Genomic DNA, 17,787 nt, shown 5'->3' with positions numbered 1-17,787 from the left:
AAAACAACAACAACACCCTTGTCAGACAGTTAAGGAAGAGTGCTTCAGAGTAACCAGTGTGAACTCTGTGGAAACCTATACTTTCAGTTTAGACCGGTTTACATTTAACTGTTTTGCGTGTGTGTGTGTGTGTGTGTGTGTGTGTGTGTGTGTGTGTGTGTGTGTGTGTGTGTGTGTGTGTGTGTGTGTGTGTGTGTGTGTGTGTGTGTGGGCTACCTGTCTGTCATCCTGGAGCTGGTAGGGTGAGCCCGTCTCTCCTCCAATCAGCTTCTCCCCCAGCAGGAAGCCCAGCCTCGTCATCAGCGTATCAGCCGCCTCGTCTACCGAGGGGGGCGGGCCTAACTCATCCTCCTCACCTGGAGGGAGAGAGAGAGAGAGAGAGAGAGAGAGGGGGAGGGGAGAGAGAGAGAGAGAGGGAGGGAGAGAGGGGAGAGAGAGAGAAAGAGAGAGAGAGAGAGGGGAGGGAGAGAGAGAGAGAGAGGGAGAGGAGAGAGAGAGAGAGAGAGAGAGAGAGAGAGGAGTGGGGGAGAGGGAGAAGAGAGAGAGAGAGAGAGAGGGGAGGGGGAGGGAGAGAGAGAAGAGAGAGAGAGAGAGGGGAGGGGAGAGAGGGTGGGAGAGAGGGAGAGAGAGAGAGAAAGAGTGAGAGAGAGGGGGAGGGGAGAGAGATGAGAGAGAGAGAGAGAGGAGAGAGAGATGGGCATTTGAAAGGGGTCCCTTGACCTCTCACCAATGAATGCCAGTTTGAATGGGTTGTATGAGTACCCAACCAGTCTCATGCACACTTGATGCTGACGCCATGCAGTTTGATTTATATACATGAGTTATTTCTACTCTATTTGAATATGTCTGCACACTGGAGTAAAGCAGACATACATTGGGTATGACTGGAAAGCTGAGACTTGTGAATTCAATGAGCCCAATTGTATTGATGTGTGATGATGTTAGTCCCCACTGTATAAGATGACCTAGTGTGACCTCTAGGATCATCACAGACTCATGACCTAGTGTGACCTCTAGGATCATCACAGACCCATGACCTAGTGTGACCTCTAGGATCATCACAGACCCATGACCTAGTGTGACCTCTAGGATCATCACAGACCCATGACCTAGTGTGACCTCTAGGATCATCACAGACCCATGACCTAGTGTGACCTCTAGGATCATCACAGACCCATGACCTAGTGTGACCTCTAGGATCATCACAGACCCATGGCCTAGTGTGACCTCTAGGATCATCACAGACCCATCTAGTGTGACCTCTAGGATCATCACAGACCCATCTAGTGTGACCTCTAGGATCATCACAGACCCATCTAGTGTGACCTCTAGGATCATCACAGACCCATCTAGTGTGACCTCTAGGATCATCACAGACCCATCTAGTGTGACCTCTAGGATCATCACAGACCCATCTAGTGTGACCTCTAGGATCATCACAGACCCATCTAGTGTGACCTCTAGGATCATCACAGACCCATCTAGTGTGACCTCTAGGATCATCACAGACCCATCTAGTGTGACCTCTAGGATCATCACAGACTCATGACCTAGTGTGACCTCTAGGATCATCACAGACCCATGACCTAGTGTGACCTCTAGGATCATCACAGACTCATGACCTAGTGTGACCTCTAGGATCATCACAGACCCATGACCTAGTGTGACCTCTAGGATCAATCACAGACCCATGACCTAGTGTGACCTCTAGGATCATCACAGACCCATGACCTAGTGTGACCTCTAGGATCATCACAGACCCATGAAACTTTACAACCACAAACTAGAGCCCTAGGGCATTCAAAAAAGACCATCACCAGTGTACATGCATATAAGTGTAATTCAAGGATCAATCTGTCTTTATTTAAATCAAAAGTAGAGCACTTGTGCACATCCAGAGCGGGAGGTGCTGGTCACAGCAAGAACAATTACACTGAATAAGAAATAAACAAACACTAGACTAAGAGTCCAGCGGACCGCACAAACTCCTCAGACTTGGACCAACTTTTCACGTGGCATTTATTTGCAACAGCTCACAGATACAACACAGATACAGATGCTTCATCAGGTTCATTCATGAAAATGAGTGATCACACACACCTTTGTAGTGGGCCGTGTGATAGAACGGCCCGCCTCTGAACGCATAAATCAATCAGTCAATCAGTTCTAAAAGGAACAGGACAGAGTCTTGAACGGTGCACAATCTCTACCAGTATTAAAGGCATTTAGATTACAAATACATCATATTTTATACATACACATTACTGTAAAAAAACAGGTTAAGACACACTAATAATAAAGATTGAAGACTAATGCTTCGAAGTTGTCTTAGATATATAAATTCACACAATGATAAGAGGACCAGGGGCCGGTTGCACCAACTGGTCTTAACTCATTCTCTGCCAAAGACGTACCCGGACGTACTTTTAACAATGGCGTTCTGTGCCAAAGACGTACTCGGACGTACTTTCATGTTTTGGCTGTTTACATTACATCAGACACTTTCCCAGCCTGTGACATTGTTTCAAGTCAAACTGATAAAAGGAACCCGCTAGTTTAGTATTTATGGGTGGAGCCTGTGGTCGAAACAGAGTCCGAGAGTTCTCGGATGGCGACGATGGCGAGGAAGACGCCAGCGTTTTTGTTGTTGCTGCACGACGGAGCGCCATGGCGACAAAGGCTCCCCTTCACAGCGTTCTGATCCGTCTACAGATGAATCGGAGGAGGAGAAATGGGTGCCACTTGGAGAGAGCGATGACAATGGTAAAAAGTAGCCTATTTTTTGTATCGCGTTTGAGATGAAATGATCACACACACAACATTCGAGTATAATTGTCACGCATTGTTTATAACTTATGCCGCCGGCATGACTCGCTTCACGTTTCCTCTTGTCAGCTCTCCCTCTCAAGGGAGAGCCCTGTCACACTCAAGGGAGGGGGAATCACATGGATACGTCAAACGCGTCAAACCGCGTCACACACCCGTCCCCAGCAACCAAGGCGAAACATGTGTCACATAAACATTTCAAAGTTTACAGCACTAACGTAGCTATTGTGTGATCTTCTGTGCTAAAGTTAGTTATGAGAGGTAACGTGACAGCAGGTAACGTTACAGCACTCGTTATTCCTGTGTGTGTGTGTGTGTGTGTGTGTGTGTGTGTGTGAGAGAGAGAGAGAGTGTGTGAGTGTGACCACATAAGGGTTCGTTCCATTTGTTTATGCTTTTATCAAGCTAAGCTAAAAATCCACATGGCAACTGTAAAATACATTCTCTTATTTTTTATTTATTTATTTGGGAAAACAAATACTGTATATGTCTGATGTGTCACTGAGGCAAAAAATAAAAGGCTCAAAAGAGAGTACTGCTTGAAACGGTGTCCTTCACTAAAAACCTCTTTTTCTCATATTTCTGTCCCAAGGAGGGCATTTTTAGTGAAAACAAGCTAACTTCCACTGCTTGTAACTAAACAAGGAAACATGGGAGAGTTTCAGTTTTTTACAAGGGGTAAGAAGAGAGTCTCTGCTTTATTGTGAGATATGTTGTGTAATTTTATTCCTAGCACAGAATATTCTGTGGGTCCTGGAAGATCAGGAAATATGCTCAAAATCCTGGCACTGGGAGCACACAGACCGAAATGACCCTGGCAGAGAATGAGTTAACTATGCCTGGTCGTAACTCCTACGTCGGTCTTAGTTAAGACCATGGATTTACGCCTGTTGCCCCAACATGGCTTACGTCTGGTCTTAACTATGCTGGTCGTAGCAATGCGCGTCCATGTGAATTGCCAGGGAATGCACCCTGATTGGATGATGTTGCAAAAAATGTGCCTCGCGACCTGCTTGGAGCACTGAGCCACTACGCTCTCTCAGCCACTACTGTAAAACACCCTCCCTCGCTCCGGGGGAAAAATGGCGGCGATTGAGCCAGAAAGACAGTCTGAATGAAATTGAATGTAACGTTCCCAATTCTATGTATTACATTCTAAAAAATTAACGGCAACATTTTGGAAGGCTAAGCCACACAACTAGTTAGTTATAATCTAACGTCGTGCTTTCAAAGACGGCGAACTGGCTGTGTTACGGCGATGACGGTCAAAAAGGTCTCCGCGGAGATCTCTGTTACAGGCAGGCTCTACGCCTCCTCCTGACCAGGCGTAACTCTTACACCTGGTCGTAGTGAAAATAAGGCTTAAGCCCTCTTGGTGCAACCGGCGTAGCTGTTAGGTCATAAAGTTACGACCAACTTAGCTTAAGACCAGTGTAAGACCAGTTGGTGCAACCGGCCCCAGAGGTCTAAAGTGAGGAGAAAACATCCAGACCAGGGAGTCATCTCCTAGATCAGAGGGCAGTCAAAATACAATACATGTTATGCCATAAAGTAGGCTATATTAGAAAAGTAAAAAGCATTTCAGTATATATGTGTGGACCAATAAATTTATACATATATATTTAAAGAGATATATATGTGGACCATCAAATATATATACCGTAAATTCCGGACTATAAGCCGCGGCTTTTTTCCCGTTTTTTGGCCCCTGCGGCTTATATAACGGTGCGGCTTATCTATGGATTTTTTCAAAAAAAAAAAAAAAATCTCTCTTTTTTAGCACTCTTTCTAACTATAAATCCACTTCTGTTTTAATTTCCTCTCTTGCCCTCTTTTAACAACATAACATAACATAACATAACACAACACAGGTAAGCAGAAAGAAAAAGACGAAGCAATCACGCCATGAATGAGGAAATGACTCACCTGCTGGAGGCTGGAGATACACGGCTTGGGCTAAACTTTTACTCCGTGAAACACTATCGATTAAGTCCGACATCGCTCAGAGGTTTTGAGCAGCTTGAAAACAAGTTTGAAAACGTGCAGAAGTCCATCCACTCACTCACTAAAGAAACTAAGGCAACCGTGAACAGAGTTTATAATGCGGAAAAGCGCATCCGCGCACTGGAGGACAAAAACAACACAGTGAGTCCGAAAATGGATAAAATGCAAAATCGAAACCCTGCACACGCAGGTTGATGACTTAATCAGCAGGAGTAAAAGAAATAACATTCGCCTGATCAATGTAAAAGAGGGAGCTGAGATGGGTGACATGGACGCTTTCGTGGCAAAATCCTGTGTTACATCCTGGACCTGAAGGAAGGCGAGAAACCACCAGAGGTGGACAGGGCACACCGGGCGCCTCGGCCACGTCCAGACCCCGGCCTGCCACCGAGGGCCATCTTCATCTGCCTACTCCGCTGGCCCGACCGTCAACTCATCCTCCAGGCTGCGGGGAAGAAGCCCCTCACCTGGGAGGGTACGCGCTTTTTCGTCCGGCAGGACCTCTCCGCGTTGGTGCAACAGAAACGCGCAACATACAACAGCATCATCGAGTCAATGGATATCGCTTTGGCGTACTGTACCCAGCGAGACTCGTCATAACCATTGATGGACAGCGGCGGAACAAGAGCTCAAAGTGAAACTGCCGAATATCTTTTGAGTTGGACTGGTCAATAGTACTGTGAGTAACTAAAATAAAAAAATAAAAAACGGAATTCTCTCTTCTTTAGCACTCTTTCTAACTATAAATCCACTTCTGTTTTAATTTCCTCTCTTGCCCTCTTTTCACCACACCGCGGACACTGTGTGCACTGTAAAAATAAACAACGGTGGTGTTGTGTTATGTTGTTTTGTTGAAATGTTACGGTAATACGGTAAATGGGAGCTTCCTCAAACAGCCATCTCTTTCCCGACAATCCCCTCTGTGCGTGACCACTTACATATGGTAATTACGGTAAGCAAACGGCCACTCGGCCAACTCCCTCCCCCGACTACCAGGAGAAAATCACAAACTTCGGCGAATTCACACAAAGGAAGATCAAGGAATATTCACAACAAGACGAGCAGTAGAAGCGGAATATTATAGGAGTGTGAAAACATCCACAATCACCAACGGGTTCCACAACGCTGGACTGCTGCGGGATGAAGAGGATGACGAAGAGGAGTTCGTTGGTTTTGAGTGACAATGAAGGAGAGAGGAGAGTGGTTGACGAAGCCACCCTGAACCTGTTCGTTTCCGACACTGAAGATGAGGACTTTGGTGGTTTCAGTACGCAGGAAGAAGAGGAAGACGAGGATTAGTGACTTGACTTCTCTGGTTACAGGTTTGCTGCACATATAGCCTATTGTTGTGTGATTTTGTCTGGGGATTAGTGACCTGACTTTTGTTTTGTTTTGTTGAAATGTTAATAAATGGGAGCTTCCCCAAACAGCGATCTCTTTCCCGACATTCCTCTCTGTGCACGAACCCTTTCATATGGTAATTAAACATCAAAACACCCGCGGCTTATAGACCGGTGCGGCTTATAGAAGAAAAAAATAGTCAATTTTGGTCCCGCGGCTTATAGACCGGTGCGTCTTATAGTCCGGAATTTACGGTATATGCATATAGAAAAAATAGATAAATACACCGCCCACGTTATAAGAAAGAATTTAATTCTAAGCTCTCATTCAAACCATGAGGCTCCATTGAGTTCAACGTGAAAATCCAATAGGACTCTCTCTGTAACAAGAGTTTTTTCATGTCTCCCCCTCTAGATGGGAGGGAGACTCTCTCAATGCCAACAAATTTAAGGGTGGCCGCTGAGCCATGGCCTCGATCGCTATAGTGCCTTGCTATGGCGTAATCCATATTGCCATTCCTGATGGCTGCTTTATGTTCTGCTATGCGCAACTTTAAATTGCGTTTATAGTCTGACCAACATAAACCATGCCGCAAGGACACTTCAATAAATAAATAACGTGGGTGGTGTTACAATTAATAATACTTTTTATTTTATACTCCTGTCCCGTCTGAGGATGAAAAAAGACCTTTGTGTTAGTGGTGTTGGAACAGTGTGTGCATCTTCCACAGCGAAAATTGCCACATAGACCCTTATCAAGCCAACTGGAGCTGCTCGGCGCTCTATACATGGACCTGACTACAGAGTCCCTTATGTTGTTACCTCTTTTGAAACAAAACCTAGGTGGAAGACTAAAAATATTTTCTAAGAGGGGATCACATTTAAGTACGTTCCAGTGTTTATAAATTATACTTTTAATGGCTTGAGAAGAAATGTTATATTCAGAAACAAAAGTAATTCTATTGGCTTGTGGTTCCTTATTGCAGGAATTGAGAAGGGACTCCCTTTGTACAAGGTTGGTCCTATTTCTGGCTGTACATATGGTAGATTCTCTGTAACCCCTCTGTTTGAAACGAGCGTGCATCTCATCCGACTTTGACTCAAAGTCAATGGGATCGCTGCAAATACGCTTAAGTCGTAAAAATTGTCCATATGGGATATTCTCTATCAAATGTTTCAGGTGGTGGCTCCGTGCATGCAACACACTGTTCCTGTCAGTAGGTTTACGAAAAATAGTGGTGTTTAAACCCCCTTGGTCATTAACCGAAATACGTAAATCCAAAAAATCAATTTGCTTTTTATCAAAAACCATTGAAAATTTGAGGGTAGGATGTGTATTATTGACATAATCCCTGAGCTCATAAAGGCGGGCCGTTCTATCACACGGCCCACTACAAAGGTGTGTGTGATCACTCATTTTCATGAATGAACCTGATGAAGCATCTGCGAAACGCGTTGTCTGTGATCTGTTGCAAATAAATGCCACGTGAAAAGTTGGTCCAAGTCTGAGGAGTTTGTGCGGTCCGCTGGACTCTTAGGCCCCTATCGTTGCATCGGCGCAGTTTCTAGGCCGAGCGGCAGGCGCAGATCAAAGCAGTGGGCGTGGAAAGGCGCACTTGATATCATCGTGCTGGCGCTAGATGCAGCCCAAAGCATTACAACCACGCCTTTTAGGCGTAAAATTATGCACCGTCATGCTCATTGGATAAGTGCAATAAACGAATCGCACGCTTGCCTTTTTAGCTCCAATTCCAGTGATCCCGCAAAACCAGACGAAAGCCAAACGCTCTGCCCCCCCCCCCCCCTCCCTTCATCCAGCCTGTCTGTCTGCATTATAGGCTATTATTCCATATTATTATGCTTCTCAAACCAATCTAACTGCAGTTTCAATACTGCAAGCATGTAAATACGCTACACTATAGCAAGATCAAAGTGAAAATAATGTTCTATGCATCAGCTAGAAAAATATAGCCTATTAGATTGGTGAAAGTTTGTCCAGAAAGATATCATTTTCTCTCGCCTGCTGCAGGAAGGATGATGCACATAAATATACCCTACATTATGTCAAGTCATTGCATAAATGTGTTTTTATTGTAAAACTAAATGTGAAATAGGGCCAAGTTATTGGAGGGACATCACAGTATAGCAGATGCCATTAGAAGCGCGTTCCGAAGCGCGTTCCGCTGTTACTTCTCTAAATCACGTTAACTCGACAAGGGATATATATAGGCCCAGGAGGACATATATGTTTCACATAGGGTGGTGTTTTCATTTCGAGGTTTTATTTGGTCCAATATTGAAATGTTGACAATGGCAGGCTGTGTTACCATTACACATTAATTTAGAACTACCTTTTATATCTATTTTGGCTCATTTGGTGGCTATTTAGTAGCGAAATGAAGAAACACAATGCATGCTGGGAACTCAGAGAGAGAGAGAGAGAAGGGTGACAGAGAAGAAGCAGTGAAGGCAGAGAATAGGCCTGCTTTTCAAAAGCGCAAAGCGCTAAATGTAGGCCAGCTCCCAAGATATCACTAGGCTGGTATTTAGCGCCGACACGCCCACTTTGGGACTGCGCCACGCCCATTCGGCCTAAAGCGCATTTGGCAGCCTAAAGCCTATTGCTATCTTGCCGAAACAGGCGCAAGGCAGGTTTTTTTGCGGTTAAGGCCCGTAATAGCGCCGATGGCCTGTGGGAGAATAGAGCCCTTAGTCTAGTGTTTGTTTATTTCTTATTCACTGTCTTTATTTAATTCAAGAAAATGCCACACGCATGCACACACACACACACACACGCGCACACACACACACACACACACACACAAGCACACACACACACACACACACACACGCACACACACACACACACGCACACACACACACGCACGCACGCACACACACACACACACACACACACACGACGCACGCACACAAGCATACAGACGCACACAAGCACACACACACACACACACACACACACACACACACACACTTAAAACGAGAATGTAAACCACAGGCTGAACTCTGAGTTTCCCCTCTGTCTCTCTCCTCCTCTCTCTCTGTGTCTCTCTCCCTCCCTCTGTCTCTCTCCCCCTTTCTCTCTGTGTCTCTCTCCCTCCCTGTCTCTCTCCTCCTCTCTCTCTGTGTCTCTCTCCCTCCCTCTGTCTCTCTCCTCCTCTCTCTCTATGTGTCTCTCTCCCTCCCTCTGTCTCTCTCCCCCTTTCTCTCTGTGTCTCTCTCCCTCCCTCTGTCTCTCTCCCCCTTTCTCTCTGTGTCTCTCTCCCTCTCTCTGTCTCTCTACCCCTCTCTCTGTGTCTCTCTCCCTCCCTCTGTCTCTCTCCCCCTTTCTCTCTGTGTCTCTCTCCCTCCCTCTGTCTCTCTCCCCCTCTCTCTGTGTCTCTCTCCCTCCCTCTGTCTCTCTCCCCCTTTCTCTCTGTCTCTCCCCCCCCTCTCTCTGTGTCTCTCTCCCTCTCTCTGTCTCTCTCCCCCTCTCTCTCTGTGTCTCTCTCCCTCTCTGTGTCTCTCTCCCCCTCTCTCTCTGTCTCTCTCCCTCTCTCTGTCTCTCTACCCCTCTCTCTGTGTCTCTCTACCTCCCTCTGTCTCTCTCCCCCCTCTCTGTGTCTCTCTCCCTCCCTCTGTCTCTCTCCCCCTCTCTCTCTCTCTCCCTCCCTCTGTCTCTCTCCCCCTCTCTCTGTGTCTCTCTCCCTCTCTCTGTCTCTCTCCCCCTCTCTCTCTGTCTCTCTCCCCCTCTCTCTCTGTCTCTCTCCCCCTCTCTCTGTCTCTCTCCCCCTCTCTCTGTGTCTCTCTCCCTCTCTGTGTCTCTCCCCCTCTCTCTCTGTGTCTCTCTCCCTCCCTCTGTGTCTCTCTCCCTCTCTCTGTGTCTCTCCCCCTCTCTCTCTGTGTCTCTCTCCCTCCCTCTCTCTCTCCCCCTCTCTCTGTGTCTCTCTCCCTCACTCTCCCCCTCTCCCCCTCTCTCTCTGTGTCTCTCTCCCTCCCTCTCTCTCTCCCCCTCTCTCTCTGTGTCTCTCTCCCTCACTCTCCCCCTCTCCCCCTCTCTTACAGTCTATAATTACAGCTATAAACTGCTGACTGTTGGACTAAATACTGGAGAAACATCGCGCGCGCTCGCGTGTGTGTGTGCGCGCGCGCGTGCGTGCGTGTGTGTGTGTGTGTGTGTGTGTGTGGTCAGTCAATGACAGGGTAAGTGTTATTTTTAGAAGAGGGAAAATAAAATAAAAGCTAGATACAGACAGAGCAGACCTCGCTCCTTAAAGCTACAGTGTGTCACTTTTGTAGTGCAGAGCCTTTGTCTCCCCCTTCTGGCACTTCTGGCAGTGCAGGAACATTTCTTTGATCTTTCTGCTTCGTTGTCACACAAAAACTGGAAGCAGCTTCAACATGTTTAAACACGCAGAAATAAAACCTGATTCTTTCATTTGATGAAGAAGAGGAAAAGCACCTGATGTGTGTGATCAGGAGGAAGCTGTGTCATTATGTAATATCACTAAACTGATCTGTGACAGAGGAGAGAGTCAGCTTCACGTCTCACCTTCCTCGCCTCCTCGTCCTCTCTCTCCTCCGCTCGCGGGGCGATCGGTCCAATCCGGACACAGCTGGATGCCTCTCTCTCCTCTGCTCGCGGGGCGATCGGTCCAATCCGGACACAGCTGGATGCCTCTCTCTCCACGGCTCGCGGGGCGATTGAGGCAGCAGCAGACGGACAGCAGCCGGCGGCGCAGGAGCGAGGGGGCGTGGCCCCAGCTGTGGCGGCCCAGCCGTCTCCAGGGGCGACGGATGCAGGAGCGCTCGCGCCCACACCACTTGGCCCTCGAACGGGCACACACTTTCAAAATGGCCGCTGTGCAGTCCATGTCTATTTCCCGATTGGTTCAGAGGCTTTCCAGGTAGAGGGGGCGGAGTCAACGAGTCAGAAGGCTGCTATTAGCCCGGAACACAGCGGTTACCGTGGTGACATGGGACCCACGCTCTAGAATGCTGCGGTTACCGTGGTTGCACTTCTAGGTTACCTTGGCCACAGAAGAAAAATGTTAAATCAGCATGATGACATCAGCGTCCAGTCCGGGCCTGATTGGTCCTCCTCCCCTGTCAAGCCTCACGCAGGTCAGAAACAGCAGAAGGTCCGGGTAGTGCACGCAGGACTGCCTGCCTACAACACAAGGCTCTGGACTGCCTGCCTACAACACAAAGCTCTGGACTGCCTGCCTACAACACAAGGCTCTGGACTGCCTGCCTACAACACAAGGCTCGCAGGTTGGAGTTGGCTCTGGCTTGGTCGGGTGTCTGCGGGTGGGAAGCCGGTGGGGTATGAGTCCCGGTCGCTGAACTAGTGCCTACTCTGGTCGGCCAGGGCGCCTGTTCGGGGGGGAGGGGAACTGGGGGGAATAGCGTGGTCCTCCCATGTCCTACTTCCTGCCGGTGAGACTGTCAGCTGAAAAGAAGGGGCTGGTGACTTGCACATGTATCAGAGGAAGCATGTGCTAGTCTCCAACTCACCCCACATCGGCAGAGGGGGTGGAGCAACGGAACGGGACGCAGGGGGAATTGGCCAAGTACAACTGGGGAGAAAATGTGAGAAAAATCAAAAAAGAACTACAGTTACTAAGCAGGAAGAACTACAGTTACTAAGCAGGACAACAGAGTTAAAAGAACTACAGTTACTAAGCAGGAAGAACTACAGTTACTAAGCAGGACAACAGAGTTTAAATAACTACAGTTACTAAGCAGGACAACAGAGTTTGGAAGTCAAAGTTGAACTACTGCAGTAAGATCCAAGCACAGTCTACCTAAGATTCAGTTAAAGAACAGCTTCCAAATCTGACCTCAAGTCAGATTCCAGTCCCTTTGAGCCAACAGCAGAGCAAGAGTTTCAATCCTTCTGAATCACAGGCAGAACGTCCTCACAGACAGCAGTGGAGAGAGAGAACAGAGAGGTGGACGGAGTGAATGATCCGTCACATATCACCCTCTTTGTTCACAACTAACGAGTAAAGCTTTAAAGTCCTCACGGTCTGTTTCTCTCAACGACGAGCTGCTTCTCCCAAATCTGAGAGAAGTCCCCTCCTCCAACCCAACCACACACACACACACACACACACACACACACACACACACACACACACACACACACACACACAGGAGAGAGGAGAGAGAGAGAGAGAGACAGAGAGAGAGAGACAGAGAGACAGAGAGAGAGAGAGAGAGAGAGAGAGACAGAGAGAGAGAGACAGAGAGACAGAGAGAGAGAGAGAGAGAGAAGAGAGAGAGAGAGAGAGAGAGAGCGCTTAAAAGGAGCTGGTAATCCGTTAAAGCGGCCAGCCACAAAGTGGAGTGAGAGAAACTCAGAAAGTTTAGTCCTTTTCTTTCAACAGAGAAACCAGCGAGGAGAGAGCAACCAGGCTCTCCTGGAGCACCCAGGAGAAACCAGCCAAGAGAGAGGAGCCAGGAGAGACCAGAGAGAGCAGACAGGAGAGAACAGAGAGAGCAGCCAGGAGTGAGCAGCCCAACAGAGACCAGTCAGGAGAGAGCAGCCAAGAGAGACCAGTCAGGAGAGAGCAACCAGGAGAGAGCAGCCAGGAGAGAGCAGCCAGGAGAGAGCAGCCAGGAGAGAGCAGCCAGGAGAGAGCAGCCAGGAGAGACCAGAGAGAGCAGACAGGAGAGAAACAGAGAGAGCAGCCAGGAGAGAGCAGCCAGGAGAGAGCAGCCAGCAGAGACCAGAGAGAGCAGCCAGGAGAGAGCAGCCAGGAGAGACCAGAGAGAGCAGACAGGAGAGACCAGAGAGAGCAGCCAGGAGAGAGCAGCCAGGAGAGAGCAGCCAGGAGAGACCAGAGAGAGCAGACAGGGAGAGAACAGAGAGAGCAGCCAGGAGAGAGCAGCCAGGAGAGAGCAGCCAGGAGAGACCAGAGAGAGCAGCCAGGAGAGAGCAGCCAGGAGAGACCAGAGAGAGCAGACAGGAGAGACCAGAGAGAGCAGCCAGGAGAGAGCAGCCAGGAGAGACCAGAGAGAGCAGACAGGAGAGAACAGAGAGAGCAGCCAGGAGAGACCAGAGATAGCAGACAGGAGAGAACAGATAGAGCAGCCAGGAGAGAGCAGAGAGAGCAGCCAGGAGAGAGCAGCCAGGAGAGAGCAGAGAGAGCAGACAGGAGAGAGCAGCCAGGAGAGACCAGAGAGAGCAGACAGGAGAGAGCAGCCAGGAGAGACCAGAGAGAGCAGACAGGAGAGAACAGAGAGAGCAGCCAGGAGAGACCAGAGAGAGCAGACAGGAGAGACCAGAGAGAGCAGACAGGAGAGAACAGAGAGAGCAGCCAGGAGAGACCAGAGATAGCAGACAGGAGAGAACAGAGAGAGCAGCCAGGAGAGACCAGAGAGAGCAGACAGGAGAGACCAGAGAGAGCAGACAGGAGAGAACAGAGAGAGCAGCCAGGAGAGACCAGAGAGAGCAGCCAGGAGAGACCAGCCAGGAGAGACCAGAGAGAGCACTAAGGAGTGAGCAGCGAGGAGAAACCAGACAGGAGAGACCAGAGAGAGCAGCAAGGAGTGAGCAGCGAGGAGAAACCAGACAGGAGAGACCAAAGTCAAAAGTCCAAGTCAGTTTTATTTTCAATTCTGTCTGCCATGTGAACAGGACATACTAGTGGAGCAGATTCAATATGTACCATGTGTACAGGACATACTAGTGGAGCAGATTAAATGTGTACCATGTGTACAGGACATACTAGTGGAGCAGATTCAATATGTACCATGTGTACAGGACATACTAGTGAAGCAGATTCAATATGTACCATGTGTACAGGACATACTAGTGGAGCAGATTAAATATGTACCATGTGTACAGGACATACTAGTGGAGCAGATTAAATATGTACCATGTGTACAGGACATACTAGTGGAGCAGATTCAATATGTACCATGTGTACAGGACATACTAGTGGAGCAGATTCAATATGTACCATGTGTACAGGACATACTAGTGGAGCAGATTAAATGTGTACCATGTGTACAGGACATACTAGTGGAGCAGATTAAATATGTACCATGTGTACAGGACATACTAGTGGAGCAGATTCAATATGTACCATGTGTACAGGACATACTAGTGAAGCAGATTCAATGTGTACCATGTGTACAGGACATACTAGTGGAGCAGATTAAATGTGTACCATGTGTACAGGACATACTAGTGGAGCAGATTCAATATGTACCATGTGTACAGGACATACTAGTGGAGCAGATTCAATATGTACCATGTGTACAGGACATACTAGTGGAGCAGATTCAATATGTACCATGTGTACAGGACATACTAGTGGAGCAGATTCAATATGTACCAAGTGTACAGGACATACTAGTGGAGCAGATTCAATATGTACCATGTGTACAGGACATACTAGTGAAGCAGATTCAATGTGTACCATGTGTACAGGACATACTAGTGGAGCAGATTCAATGTGTACCATGTGTACAGGACATACTAGTGAAGCAGATTCAATATGTACCATGTGTACAGGACATACTAGTGGAGCAGATTAAATGTGTACCATGTGTACAGGACATACTAGTGGAGCAGATTAAATATGTACCATGTGTACAGGACATACTAGTGGAGCAGATTCAATGTGTACCATGTGTACAGGACATACTAGTGGATCAGATTAAATGTGTACCATGTGTACAGGACATACTAGTGGAGCAGATTCAATATGTACCATGTGTACAGGACATACTAGTGGAGCAGATTAAATGTGTACCATGTGTACAGGACATACTAGTGGAGCAGATTAAATGTGTACCATGTGTACAGGACATACTAGTGGAGCAGATTAAATGTGTACCATGTGTACAGGACATACTAGTGGAGCAGATTCAATATATACCATGTGTACAGGACATACTAGTGAAGCAGATTCAATGTGTACCATGTGTACAGGACATACTAGTGGAGCAGATTCAATGTGTACCATGTGTACAGGACATACTAGTGAAGCAGATTCAATGTGTACCATGTGTACAGGACATACTAGTGAAGCAGATTAAATGTGTACCATGTGTACAGGACATACTAGTGGAGCAGATTCAATATGTACCATGTGTACAGGACATACTAGTGAAGCAGATTCAATGTGTACCATGTGTACATGACATACTAGTGAAGCAGATTCAATGTGTGGCATGTGTACAGGACATACTAGTGGAGCAGATTAAATGTGTACCATGTGTACAGGACATACTAGTGGAGCAGATTAAATGTGTACCATGTGTACAGGACATACTAGTGGAGCAGATTAAATGTGTGCCATGTGTACAGGACATACTAGTGGAGCAGATTAAATGTGTGCCATGTGTACAGGACATACTAGTGGAGCAGATTCAATATGTACCATGTGTACAGGAGGACATACTAGTGGAGCAGATTCAATATGTACCATGTGTACAGGAGGACATACTAGTGGAGCAGATTAAATGTGTGCCATGTGTACAGGACATACTAGTGGAGCAGATTAAATGTGTACCATGTGTACAGGACATACTAGTGGAGCAGATTCAATGTGTACCATGTGTACAGGACATACTAGTGGAGCAGATTAAATGTAGTATACTTAACTTAAGCAATATAGCATGAGAGCAAGTGTGTTGTGGCGAATATATCCCGCTGATAAGCTGTTATCCCACGAGGCCGCATATATTCCACAACACACGCAGCTCGAGTGCTATATTGCTTTTATAAAACGGTTTCCAAGTATAATAATATAATAATAATAATACTATAAGTCCGACTGGCATGGTATTCTGATAGAGTCAGTTGAAACACTACTGTAAGGCGGGACCGCAAGAACGTGCGGGTGATTTGATTGGATCGTTCTGGAGACTGAAGTTGACATTGGCCAATCCTGGCGCTTGCTGAGAAGCTGAGAGCTTTCTGGAAAGCCGACAGGCAGCTCGAGCGCAGCGCTGCATTCTCAGCGCTTGCTGAGAAGCTGAGTGCTTTCTGCAAAGCCCGACACCAACTAACGTTACGGGGTTAAATGCGGGGTTAAATGCGGGGTTAACAGCCTTTTTTTTGCAAAGAAGACATTAGCCCGCATTTATTCTTGTACAAAACATAATTTTCTGCGAAGTATTAGTAAAGTTATAAGCGAAGATCGATTCACAAGGATCTGACAGCTGTCTCCGCCATTTGTTTTTTTTGAGGTAACCAAAGGCTTTTAGTAAGAGAGTTGCCATGGCAACCAATAACCCATGGCCATGGGTTATTGGAGTGGGTTATTGGATTTATACAATGGCTGTGAACCAATCAGATTGCTTGATTTGAGAGAGCCGTTTATAATACAGGATATCCTGTACAGGATGTAGTATACTACAGGATATGAGGATATCCTGTGGTATACTTAAGCAATATAGCATGAGAGCCAGTGTGTTGTGAAGAATATATCCCCCTGATCAGCTGTTATCCCACGAGGCCGCAGGCCGAGTGGGATAACTGCTGAGCAGGGGGATATATTCCACAACACACGCAGCTCGAGTGCTATATTGCTTTTATAAAACGGTTTCCAAGTATGATAATATAATAATAATAATAATACTATAAGTCCGACTCCGACTGGCATGTCATTCTGATAGAGTCAGTTGAAACACTACTGTAAGGCGGGACCGCAAGAACATGCGGGTGATTTGATTGGATCGTTCTGGAGACTGAAGTTGACATTGGCCAATCCTGGCGCTTGCTGAGAAGCTGAGAGCTTTCTGGAAAGCCGACAGGCAGCTCGAGCGCAGCGTTGCATTCTCAGCGCTTGCTGAGAAGCTGAATGCTTTCTGCAAAGCCGACACCAACTAACGTTACGGGGTTAAATGCGGGGTTAAATGCGGAGTTAACAGCCTTTCTTTTGCAAAGAAGACATTAGCCCGCATCTATTCTTGTACAAAACATAATTTTCTGCGAAGTATTAGTAAAGTTATAAGCGAAGATCGATTCACAAGGATCTGACAGCTGTCTCCGCCATTTTTTTTTCTACGTTGTCATTTGAGGTAAGCCTTATTATTACTCTCTTAGTAAGAGAGTTGCCATGGCAACCAACAACCCATGGCCATGGGTTATTGAACTCGGTTACTGGAATTATACAATGGCTGTGAACCAATCAGATTGCTTGATTTGAGAGAGCCGTTTTATAATACAGGATATCCTGTAGTATTGCGTTACAGAGCTTGGAAATTGGGTGTGTGAGGTCACAGTGACCTTGACCTTTGACCACCAAAATGTAATCAGATCATCCTTGAGTCTAAGTCGATGTTTGAGGCAAATTTGATGAAATTCCGTCAAGGCGTTCCTCAGATATCGCGTTAACGAACATCGTACGGAGGAGGCATAATAAAAGCAACAAGCTTCAGCTTCAGAAATGCAGATGGAGAGAACATCTACAGGTAGAAAAAAAAGGACAAACAACAAGGTAGAGAGACATAAAGAGAGAGCTGGAGACAGAGAGAGAGAGGCAGAGAGAGACAGACAGAGAGAGACAGAGTGAGGGACAAACAACAAGGTAGAGAGACATAGAGAGAGAGGCAGAGAGAGACAGACAGAGAGAGACAGAGTGAGGGACAAACAACA

The 17,787-nt window shown here is 47.0% G+C and overlaps 1 protein-coding gene across 1 annotated transcript in view; it reads left to right on the top strand.

Moving 5' to 3' along the window:
• The window catches only part of LOC310787866 (uncharacterized protein), a gene marked incomplete at its 3' end in the record, with an annotated part of 43,190 nt that extends 32,029 nt beyond the window's left edge, over nucleotides 1-11,161 (top strand). Inside the window, exon 5 of the mRNA XM_083649327.1 lies at nucleotides 10,694-11,161. Within this exon, the coding sequence (XP_083505453.1) occupies nucleotides 10,694-11,161 (468 nt within the window). The remainder of the gene's footprint in view (nucleotides 1-10,693) is intronic.
• Nucleotides 11,162-17,787: the final 6,626 nt, after the last annotated feature.

The sequence above is a fragment of the Poromitra crassiceps genome (genome assembly GCF_964638095.1).
Source record: "Poromitra crassiceps genome assembly, chromosome: 13".
NCBI classification, from domain to species: Eukaryota; Metazoa; Chordata; class Actinopteri; order Beryciformes; family Melamphaidae; genus Poromitra; species Poromitra crassiceps.
This window is presented reverse-complemented; position numbering and strand designations above follow the sequence as displayed.